Source organism: Chelonia mydas, chromosome 14 (genome assembly GCF_015237465.2).
Source record: "Chelonia mydas isolate rCheMyd1 chromosome 14, rCheMyd1.pri.v2, whole genome shotgun sequence".
NCBI lineage: Eukaryota > Metazoa > Chordata > Testudines > Cheloniidae > Chelonia > Chelonia mydas.
Window position 1 is genome coordinate 36,881,574 of NC_051254.2, and position 11,638 is coordinate 36,893,211.

General features: G+C 55.0%; 3 protein-coding genes across 11 annotated transcripts in view; 2 read left to right on the forward strand and 1 right to left on the reverse strand.

Moving 5' to 3' along the window:
• Positions 1-11,638, reverse strand: part of LOC102936186 (butyrophilin-like protein 2) — a 1,677,894-nt gene that overhangs the window by 824,317 nt on the left and 841,939 nt on the right.
• Positions 1-11,638, forward strand: part of LOC114020220 (butyrophilin subfamily 1 member A1) — a 1,361,724-nt gene that overhangs the window by 600,072 nt on the left and 750,014 nt on the right.
• Positions 169-9,710, forward strand: LOC114022515 (zinc finger protein 436). Of its 9 annotated transcripts, none has more exons than XM_037914712.2 (6): positions 169-412; positions 1,626-1,899; positions 3,882-3,970; positions 4,562-4,688; positions 5,250-5,363; positions 5,681-9,710. In XM_037914712.2, exons 3-6 carry the CDS (start codon positions 3,947-3,949, stop codon positions 7,030-7,032), a joined length of 1,617 nt encoding a protein of 538 aa, XP_037770640.1. In that variant the 5' UTR covers positions 169-412; positions 1,626-1,899; positions 3,882-3,946; the 3' UTR covers positions 7,033-9,710. The 9 variants fall into 9 exon arrangements, with proteins under 9 accessions (XP_037770640.1, XP_043384094.1, XP_043384090.1 ...); XM_043528159.1 differs by having other exon boundaries at positions 176-412; positions 5,684-9,710; XM_043528157.1 differs by lacking the exon at positions 169-412 and adding an exon at positions 701-1,065 and having other exon boundaries at positions 1,646-1,899; positions 5,684-9,710.

The following is an 11,638-nucleotide window of genomic DNA, read 5'->3' on the forward strand; positions in this document are numbered from 1 at the left end:
CTGGGCAGGACGTCTACATAGCCCTGGGAGAAGCTGCAGGAGCCCAGGGGAGGTGGGTCCCCAGGGGGCAGGGTCTGGGGCAGGCAGCTGCAGCGCGGTGGGTTGATCGCTAGGACCCAGGAGCGGCTGGGGGGGCGGCTCTGGGGGGAGCGATCGCGGGGCTCAGGCCCGGCCTCAGGAAGTGACTCGCAGCCGCTGCGGGGACTCCGGCTCCCAGGCTCCCGGCGAGATCCCCGAGCCCCGGCGGCTGGTGCTGGGAGCCCGGAGCCCGGGCTGCAGCCGGGAGAGGGGAACCTCCAGCCGGGCCCTGCCCGCTGCTCCCCGGGAGCCTCTCCCAGGCAGAGCCCCCAGCCCGGCCAGGGCCCCTTCCCGGCCCGGCCCCTGCCCCAGGGGGGCCCCGCTTGGAGGGAAGGTAAGAGAGACCCGCCCTCCCTCCCTCCCGGTCACCTCCGGGCTGCAGAGGGAGGAGGTGCAGGGGTATGTGTGGGCAGGCAGGGGAAACGGGATGGAGGGGGCAGGAGGCCGGTGATGGCGATGCAGGGGGCAGGGTGCGATGGGGGGCAGTGGTTGCTTGCACTGAAGGGAGGATGGGGCGATGCAGGGGAATCGGGAGGACCTATGGGGCTGAAGGGAAAGAGGCTGAAATAGAGGGAAGATGTGGGGGGGGGCACTGCGAGGGAAAGGGGGGGGATGTGGGGAGACTGCCTGGGGAAGGGAGAGGGATGGGGAGAGATTCAAAGGCAGCGCCTCAGCCCCACGAGACGGTGAGGGGCTGCCCTGCCCAGCAGGCAGTGGGGATTTTTTTTTCTCCTGAAACTAGTCAAAGAAGTATTTGGGGTGATCAGGGGACTAACCCCTCAGGGCTCAGAAGCTACAAAGCAAATTTCCACTCCCCCTCCCCCCCTCCCCCCCCCCAATTTATTATTTTCAGACAAACCCATGATTTTGGGAGGTTTGTCTCCTGAGTGTTCGGGGCTGCCCAGGGCCCTGGTCTGATTTCCGGGCAGGATTCAGATCTCAGCCACACCGGAGTCAGACTGGAGTCACTGCTGGCTCTGGCAGGGGGTGAGTGTGGATGGGCCAATGAGATCAGCCTCTGCCTGCCTGTCCCTGGGGGTTGCCGGGGCAGGACAGGGAGGCTCAGGCATTAGCTGCTTCCACCAGAGGGCTCCGGTTCTGGCTAAGGGAGAGGAGGAGGCGGCGGGTGTGTCTTTCTCCCTGCTCCTGTTATTACAGCCCTGAAGTTGAGCTCTCTGGGTCAAAAGCTACTGCCTCCTCCATTTTGATCTGGGAGCCCAGACTGAGACGCTGCTTCTTATCCAGCAGAGTCTGAGCCTGGGAGAGATCTTCATCAAAGCCCCTTCCCTGCCCAGCCCCCGTGGGAACTTTCTTGGTGACTGGACCCAGCCCCAGGGGCAGCCTCGGGCTCTGCTGGCAGCCCCTGAGCTGGAGCCGGCAGGTGAGGTGAGAAACCCGGGGGACAGGGCTGGGGCCAGGCAGGAAAGTGACTCTGCACAAAGGGCCCCTTTCAGGGACCTGCTGGTGAGTTCGTACCGGAGGGGGAGGGGCTCCACCTGTGCCTGCAGGTCCCAGCAGGGCCAGTGCAAGGATATTTTGCACCCTAGGTGAAACTTCCACCTTGCAGAGGCTGCTGCCGCCCGGCTCCCCCCTGCCCCGAGCAGCACCCGGTTCCTGCTGCTCTCGGCCGGGCCCCAGCTGAGCCCGGCCCCTTGCGTCTCCTCCGCGGCGGCGCCCCCCACCCGCGTCCTCCCGGGTGGCCAAGGCAGCAGCGGCCGGGGAGCCTGAGAGGAGGAGTGGCCCCCGGGCAAGCAGGGGAGACTCCAAGGTGAAGAGGCTCCTTGACCCTGGCGCAGCGGCCCGAGCACTGGAGACTGACAGGTACCTGCCCCTAAGCAATAGTGTAAAACAAAATGTTTGGGCCCCGCTTTTTGGCGCCCCCAAATCTTGGTGCTCTAGGGAGCTGCCTAGTTCGCCTAGTGGTTACACTGGCCCTGGGTCCCAGAGCTGTTGCCCTCACACAGCCAGGTTCAAACCGATCAGTCTACTGAAGAGCAAATGGCCATGTAAATGGAGCAGAATCAGTTCTCCCGGATAGAGGGAAGGGGAGAGAGGGATTGTGATAGAAACAGAGAGTGACCAGACTGAAAGGGGCAGCAGGAGCAGTAGGTGGGGAGGGAGGTTCTCAGGTCCCAGCCCTGCCCGGATCCATTCCCTGCACCCCCTGGGCAGACTGGCTCTCCTGGGAACAAGAGGAGGAGCTGGGAGAGGAAAAGCCAGGTCCTGTCTCTCTTGAATCACTGGGCTGCTCGGAGGGTGGGGGGATGTGCTGCCTTTGGGTCAGTGTCAGGGGGAATCCCCCAAACTGGCTCCTTTGATTCTGCTCTTTTTCTAGCATTCGCCTCAGGGATGCTTTTACTGAGAGAGTTTAAAAGTGCCCTGGTGGGTTTAGTTCTGCTGGGAGGGGCCTGGTCTGAGGAGTAATAAACTAACCAGTTGTCTTCCCAGCATGGCAGAGTCCAGAGTGTCTGTCTGCAGGGAGATACTCCTGAGGGCATTCTGCACCAAGAAATCAAAAGTTTTTCGCACAGTATTTTAAAATTCTGCAATTTTTTTGGTCAAATAAATGGGGAAGCTCCAGCATGGGCATTAGGGAGCACAGGCCACTGGCTGCACAGAGGTGGGAGATCACTGTGCAGCTCCCCGCTTCCAGGACACGGACTCAGTGGTGAGGCTGCACCCAACCCTGACACAGCGCAAGGACTGGGCCTGCCCCAGAAACATCCCAGAGCCCTGCCCCCCATGCCAGGTGCACCAGGTGTGGGCAGGTAGACTCAACAAGGCAGGATCCCAGTGTGGAGGGGCTTGGTGTTGGAGGAATCCAGGTGTGGTTTGAGAGGGTCCTGTGTGGAGCAATCTGGGTGGCTCAGCGGGGGATCCATGTGAGGGGGGGGATCTGGATGCACAGGGGATTATGGGTGGAACGGTAATGGGACTCCGCAGGGGGGTCCAGGTGAAGGTGGTTAGGGCTCAGCAGGGTGGGGTCTGGGTGGGGGATAGATCTCAGCAAGGAGGTCTGAGTGTGTGGGGGATATAGAGCTCAGCCAGGGGATCTGGGTGTGGGAGGCTTAATGGAGGCATCCAGATGCTGGGGAGTGGGGCTCAGTGGGTTTGCAATCCAGGTGCCTCTAGCTGGGGGTCGGTAGGGTGGAATCTGGGTGCGGGTGGCTCCTTGGGGTGATCAAAGTGCAGGAGGAGTGGAGCTTGTCGGGCGGGGGTTGGGTGCGAAGGTGGGCAAGGCTTGGTGGAGGAGTCTGGCTTTGAGGGGGTCTGGGTGCATGGGGGTTGGGCGGATGGGGGAGCAGCTCCTGTACAGTCATCCCTCCCCCTGCAGCTGAGGAGCGATGGGCGCAGGAAGCGTGGGTGGGAGGGTGAGTTTGCAGAGCTTCCTACATCAGGGGAGAAATCTGGGGGTGTGTCTGACATGGCCTCAGGTGCCGTGCTGGGGAATAGGAAGTCCCGTCTTCCCCAGCCCAGCCAGGACTAGCAGCTAAGCCCGACGCAGGGTAGGAGCCACCCTACCCGCCCCACAGTGATTTACCTCTCTGCCAGCTGCCCTGTGCACCAGAAACATGCTGCTGGGGAGGGTCGCATGACTGCTTTTGTGGCTTCCCTTTGCTTCCCCATCAGAAAGTAATTTTTCTGCAGGGAAACAAAAATATGCGGGGGACATAAATTCTGTGCATGCGCAGTTGCACAGATTTCCCCCAGGAGTAAGGGAGAGAGCCTGTGGGGGAATTGGGGTTTGAAATGGACTCAAGCCCTTTCTGTAACCTCCCCAATCTCCCCTCTCACCCTGACAGGCTGGAGAATCACATCCAGGTTTCAGTCCAGATCGGCCCGTATTCCCACGGGAGAGAGACGGGAAATGGCTGTGTTGGAGCCAGATCAGGTAGGAGATTTTCAGGGAGCTGAAGGGAGGGTTGTTGTGGAGGGGGAGGGGCAGGAAACACACAGTGTGAGGCAGGGAGGGAGGGGATAGGGTGTGATAAACCTGCTGGCACAGGTTCACCCTGGGCCTGATTTTCCAAACCGGCCCATTGCGGGGGTGGGGACACCCCCCCCCCCCCCCCATTTCTGAACCAGGAAACCCCCCCAGTGCAGGGCTGGGAAAACTGAACAGTCCCAGTGCTGGACCCTGAACCCATTAGCCAGAGGCTACTGTGAAATACAAAGGGAAGCTGTCAGGATTCCTGTCCCCAGCTCAGAGCTCTGCTTCCTGTATCAACCTCTGGCTTAGCAGGTGGATGGTAAATGAGAAGACCCTGCCCTCCTCCATCTGCTGGAAGGGACAAGGAGCTCTCAGTTTCTCCCCACCCCCTGAAGCCACCTGGCTGCTCTGAGCACGGTTGGGGTGGGATTCTGCCCCCGTTGTCCTCCCAGAGCTTCCAAGATGTTGCTTTTTTCTTCTTCCTTTCCTGTGTGATTAGTGGGATTGCAGCTGGGGCAGCAGGTTCTGAGTGGCGGACTCTTGTTGTTTCAGATGCCGGTGACCTTCGAGGAGGTGGCTGTGTATTTCACTGAGGGGCAGGGGGCTCTGCTGGACCCCGGTCAGAGAACCCTCTACAGGGACGTCATGCAGGAGAACTACGAGACGGTGACCTTCCTGGGTAAGAGATTCCCGTCCCCTCAGTTATTAGAAAGTTTTGGGCCTGCATTTCTGACTCTGGTCAGGTTCTTCCCTGATCAGTTAGATTGGAGGGGAGTGGGTTCCATAATGTGCAGCTTCTGTGTGAGAGAGACTTGCATCTCCAAACCCCCTTCAATGGGACCAGCGTGCCAAAACCTAATGGACGTGCTAAACCATCCACACCCATCCCCCAGCTTTCAAGGGAATAGAAGCTGTGTATTGTCCTGTCTGTATTGTTTCTCAGTTGCACACACAATCCCTGGTCACCTCCCTTCTTGGGAATAACTCCAGCCATGGGGAGGGCTCTGGGCTCTGTAGGGGTTTAACTCCTGGGAACTCCTAGTGAGGGCGTAACAATTCTCCCCACCTCCCCAGACATCTGCCTCTCCCAAGGGGGCGCATCTATGTTCCCATCCCCTTGGATTCCAAATTTTCTCAGCACAGCACGGGAACAGGTTCAATTCATAGAATGCCCTTTGTGACAGACACTCTCCCAATCCTCCATGCACTCTGATCTGGGCTGATTTCACCCCCTGTGCAGGATTTCCCATTCCCAAACCTGACCTGATTGCCCGGCTGGAACGTGGGGAAGAGCCGTGGATCCCCGATCTCCAGGCCTGTGAGAAAAGAGAGATACCAAGAGGCACCCACACAGGTGAGGACTCAGTGAAACTGACAGCGAAATGATCTGGCGAGTGAAGGAAAAAGTTGATAAACCCAAAAATGTGCTATGAACGAGCGCCCTTAGTTCTGCCTCGTCTCAGCCAAGGCAGGGCTGTAGTCGGCAGATATCGCTCACGGCTTTCCGCCCGTCCTGTTAGCTGCAGGAGTTTCCTTCCCAACTTCCCTTCCCTGTGAGCGTTTGGGTGGGAAGTAGAGGTAGAATCCAATTGCTCAGTCTTTACAGCGTTAGTGTGTTGGGTTTTCCCTTTGAGCTATTCCTCTTTCTCCTGGAGTGTCTTTCTCTCCCAGCAGGTGATGAGAGAGTGAGTGAGAATGAGGAGGGGAATCATCATGAGCAAGTTCCTGGGGAAGTGGAATCACAGGGGACCTTTGTGGGAAGAGCTGAAGGGAATTTATCCCAGTGCTTGGAAGAGGGAGAAGCCTGGGGAAATTGGCACAGGTCAGAGAGGCTGCTGGAAAACCATGCGAAGAAGAAAGTGGATGAATCTATTATATATGGGGGAGGAGAAAAGGATCCCATAGCCCAGCAGAGAAATCCCCAGGAAGAGAAACCCTACCACTGCCTCCAGTGTGGGGAACAATTCATTCTGAGATCACACCTTGTTACACATCAAACAATCCATACTGGAGAGAAACCCCATAAGTGCCTGGACTGCGGGAAAAGTTTTAGCCGTAGCTCACACCTCATTGGACATTGGAGGACCCACACAGGGGAGCGACCCTATAAATGCCTCGACTGTGGGAAAAGTTTCATTGAGAGCTCACACCTTATTAGACATCAGAGGATTCATACTGGAGATAAACCACATCAGTGCCTGCACTGTGGGAAAAGTTTCATTCAGAAAACAGACCTTATATCACATCAGACAATCCACACAGGAGAGAAGCCCTATAAATGTTTGGACTGTGGGAAAAGCTTCAATAACCGCTCAAACCTTACTAAACATCGGCAAATCCACACAAGAGAGAGACCCTATAAATGCCTGGACTGTGGGGAAAGTTTCAGCCACAGATCAGACCTTACTGAACACTGGAGAATCCAGAGGGGAGAAAGACCCTATAAATGCCTTGATTGTGGGAAAAGTTTCACACAGAGGTCAGGCCTTGTTACACATCAGAGAATCCACACAGGAGAGAAACCCTATAAGTGCTTGGACTGTGGGAAAAGTTTCACACACAGATCAGCCCGTAATAGACATCAGACAATCCACACAGGAGAGAGACCCCATGAGTGCTCGGAGTGTGGGAAAAATTTCAGACGGAGATCAGCCCTTATTACACATCAGGCAACCCACACAGGCGAGAGACCCCATAAGTGCTTGGACTGTGGGAAAAGTTTCCCACACAGATCATCTCTTATTAGACACCAGGCGAGCCACACGGGAAAAAGACCCTATAAATGCCTTGACTGTGGGAAAAGTTTCATGCACAGATCAAACCTTATCTTACATCAGAGAATCCACACGGGCTATAAACCTCATGAATGCCTTGCTTGTGGGAAAAGCTTCAGTAAGAGCTCAAACCTCACTAAACATCGGAGAACCCACAAGGGTGAGAGCAACCCTACGAATAGCTTGACTGCGGGAAAAGATTCAATCCAAGCTCACGCTTCAGCGATCCACACAACAGTGGGACCTTGAACGTCGGGGAAGCTTCATTTGGTGCTTCCATGGTATCAGGCATCCGCAAATCCGCACAGGGAAGAAACCTCTGAGATGTTCTCAGTGTGGAAAATGCTCCAAGTGGAGCTAACACCATGTTGGACATCAGAGATTCCTCCACACAGCTGGGAATTCAGAAATTCTCAAAATGCTCTGACTGGGGCTGGCCACAGTGACAAACCCATTTCCTCATTCCCACACACATCAGGGGTATTTGCCTCCCAAGTATCTAGCTGCGCATCCCCGGGGTGAGGATCCAGCAGCAGCCGAGCAGCAGCTGGTCAGTGACCCTCTGGCTCTGCCTGGTCTAAGCAAACCCCAGGCAGAGGAGAAGCCACGATCAGCCCCTCCTCCCTGCTGCAGCCCTGGCTGCTGAGCTGATGTGCCAAAGGTGGGGGAAGGAAGAGAGAGAGAGAAACTCCTCCAGATGGTCCCTCTGCCTGGCTGAAGTTCCCTTCTAGAAACAAGAAAATTACTACAAAAATAGTAAAATCCTATGTACAAGAATAAAACACAGTCTTCCTGGAAAGTTTGGACAGCACAGCGCTGAGTATGAAAAGACCGCAGAAGCTCTGACTCGGACCCTGTGGGGTGAGAAGGAACTGACGATGCTGTCAGTCTGTCCCACCCCTTATCGCCTGGGGTGGACCCACGAGGTGGTACAAGGGCACGTGCATTGACCAATGGACACTCCTACTTTGAAAAGCTCCAGCTCCGGGCCCAGTGTATGTGCATAATCCTCCTGGAGTACAATCGGGACCATCACTCGAAGAGGAAAGACTAGGCTAGGGCACATGATCACTGTAGACACTTGTCCCCACCCCCCATCTTCCACCAGCCCTTGAGCTGGGCTGCCCCACTTACCTGGAGCTGTTCCCTGCAGGGGGAGTGTCCCTGGGAGGTGGTAACTCCTCCCCTCCCCAGGGCGTTGGATTAAAGGTTAAGGGACAAGGAGGTATTTTGGAAGGAAACTAGACATTGAAAGGTTGAGGCTGGTGGAGCTGGGAAGCAGGGGGAGCTGGGTGCTGGGCTATCGAGTGTTTGGGGATCATGGGATAAGAGGCAAGGGAGAGCACAGGGGTAGAGCGGTGCTGCCTCTCCTCACTCACCCCCTCTGCCTCTTCTCCCTTCCCCGTCTGCATTCAGACAGCACCACTGGGAGGGACGGATTTTCACAGCCTTTTGTGGGAGGCCTGGAGATCCCACCTGTGTAGCATCAGCCTCGGAGGTTCTCTCTGTGGTCGGAAGTGCGGTTGGGATTAGCCAGCGCATCTCTGTGACCCTCCACCAGATTCCTCCGGGGCTACGATGGCAAGAGAGGTGACAGGACCCGGGCTGGGTTTGGGGAGAGGCACCCTGCGACAGGGCCAAGCCGCCGTGGCTGGGTCCGGGCCAGGTTCAGGTCCGGGCCGGGCCGCTGCGGCTGGGTCCTGGCTACGCCCTGCCGCCCCGGCCGGCATTGGGCCGGGGTAGGGATGCCCTGGCCACGGCATAGCTGGGGCCGAGGGGCCACCCCAACAGGTCTGGGCTGTGGTATAGTTGGGGCCGAGGGAGGGGCACCACGGCAGGTCCCCTGGCGGGTTCCCTGAGCACCTGCGCAGAGCGAAATAGGCTGTTTTAGTTTCTGTGCTATTTCAGGGCGATGGGGTGAGCCCGAGAGATTCCCTCCTTCCCCCAGCACGGTCACCCTCCACTCTCCACACAGCAGCCTCTGTCCCAGCAATAGAGAGTTTTATCCTGTCCCCGTTCTACCCCTCCACCTCCTAAGGTGTCACTTACCACTGTGTCTCTGGCTCTCCATGACGGAAAGTGTCCGAATCCAAATGAATCTGAAGGCACGTTTTGACCTTTCTAATCTTATAGCCTGGTTTCCGTCTCTTGGTAAAATTGCTCCCAGTTGTTGTCTGGACTAGTCCAGATCATTTTTAGGTGGGAAGCTGCTTTGTTTTTATTATGATGATAACGCTAAAACTTGTGTAACTAACATGACCAAATAATGAGGCGAGAAGTAAAGCAGGTTTAGCCACCTTAGAAGAAAATGGGTAAATATATTGTCCTGATTTTGAATCTGAAGATTCTCTGAGATTTCACTTTATGAACATGTTTTATAGCCCACCCTGTATTGTGGGTTTTTCTCTCTTCCTGACCACCGTTTGGTCACACATTTTGATATTAGTTTAGCGTGACAAGATGTAGCTCAGATTTATTGAGGAAATCACAACACAAATGGTCCTTTGCCAGAATAGTCCTTTTTAATTGTATTTTGACCTTTTTCTACCCTTTGTCATGGGATTTTTGTGCTGTTAGAAGAATGACAATTATCCATATCTGCACAAACACTGAAAGTGAGCACTAGATTTACACTCGGAGGCAGAGACTGAAACAGGGAATGAAGATACTGCCTGAAACCTGCAGAGATGTGAGATACTGTCGGGGAGAAGGCGGGAAGAACAGAGCTGGGAAATGGCTGGCTTTCCTCCTAAAAGTCAGATGGCTGAGGCTGAGAACTGTGAACTCGCTGCATCAGAGCCAGAGAGAGACTAGACGTAGCCTGAGTGTTGTGTGAAGCTGTCCCTGAAATCTAAATGGCTCTTGTCTTACACAGTGTTTCTTTTGTCTTTGTTTTGTTCTTCTAATAAAGTTCTGTTTTTTAAGAATCTGATTGCGTTCTTATGGTCCTAAGAAACCCAAGCTGGTCTGTGCTCAACTTGTTTATTCTCAAGCCTCCCCAGGAAAGGGGGTGTAAGGGCTTGGGGGGATAACTGGGGGAAGAGGAACTCCAAGTGGTCCTTTTCCCTGGTTCTTTGTTAAAGCACTTGGTGGTGGCAGCGTTTTACCTAATCCAAGGGCAAAGACTTTGTGCCTTGGGGAAGTTTTAACCTAAGCTGGTAGAAATAAGCTTAGGGGGTCTTTCATGTGGGTCCCTACATCTGTACCCTAGAGTTCAGAGTGGGGAAGGAAACTTGACAGCTCTGAACGACACCCCAAGAAAAATGATGGGGGAGGGGGCAGCGTCTCCCTATTGCTGAGATGCCGAGATAGGATGCAGGCAAGAAGGGAGCCGGGGATGTCAACAGACCTGGGCAGCCTTGAAGCCAGACCGACCCCCATCACTGAGGCCAGAGGGAGATGAGGAGCCTGAGAGCCCTGCTGGTCACCCCCTTCCCATCTGCCACAGTGTCCTGAGTGGGGATGACAGAGATTGTCTCTGCCCCAGTCACCGCACACTCATCCCTCTAACCTGAGCTCTTTGGATTCCCTGCTCTCAGGGTATTTCCTTTTCTGACAGGATCCCAGAATCCCTCATGGCTTCTCAGCACTTTTCTCCCAATGTGTAGATGTTGCTCTGTTGCCGGTCCGTGGGGGAGTTGGGTGGAGCAATGGGCTGGGACTGAACTGAACTGGGCTAGGGGTGGGGAAAGGAGTCTGCCTTTTGCTTGTCTGTTTAAATAATAAAGTAGAGTTTAGTTTCTCCCACTCCCAGTGTCCTTTGCGTTGCATGAAATAGCTGCCAACTGCAGGGGTAAGGTGAAAGGTTAAAGCAATCCAGACGTGGTCTGGAATGGAAATGCACAGTGAGGTCACCCAACCAATGCACAGAGGCTCACCCCTGCCCTGTCACAGGCTCCTCAAACTTCCCTTAGAGATAAAACTCTCTGAAATCTCGTGTCCCTCTCCCTGACCCCAGTACAAATCAGGACCAGTCTGACTGGGTCATGGGGCTCATCCTCCACTCGCTCCCCCTGGCGCTAGTCAGGAGTAATCCCACTGGAGTCACATGACCTGTCTGCACCAGTGTGAGGTTGTTGTGAGAAGAGAATCAGACCATAGGCCTCTAGGTCTATTTGCAGGAGATACACTCACACGTTGTGCTAAATGACAGGTTTCAGAGTAGCAGCCGTGTTAGTCTATATTCGCAAAAAGAAAAGGAGTACTTGTGGCACCTTAGAGACTAACCAATTTATTTGAGCATGAGCTTTCGTGAGCTACAGCTCACTTCGTCGGATGCATACTGTGGAAACTGCAGAAGACATTATATACACAGAGACCATGAAACGATACCTCCTCCCACCCCACTCTCCTGCTGGTAATAGCCCAGCTGGTTCCAGGCCGTGCTGTGGTGCCCCACCCTCACCTGGGTCCAGGCTGGGCCACCAAGGTTCATGGCTGGACCATGCTGCCCAGGTTCGGGGCTGGGCCAGGCTGCCGCAGCTGGGGCTGGGCCGGGGTAGGTGCAGCGTTTGATAATGAGAAGAAAAGGAAGAAAAATCCAAGAAGATTTACACAAATTGGCAACAGGAAAAAAGCAAAATCAGAAAGGTTTCCTATCAAGTGGGTATTTAAAGTAAAAATAAGTGATCTTTATGCAGAGATTATATTAGTAATCCTTCAACAGAGAGAAAGTGATCAACATCTGGGGGGGTGCAGTAAAATTCAGTCACGGATAAAGGGGAACATGTGTACCACAGTCAGGGCCATCCTTAGGCATACGCAGCAGGCATAGGTGCGTAGGGCACCGTGAAATTTGGGGCACCAACTGCCAAACTGCTCAATATCAGGACAGTCCCGATTTTATCGGGACGTC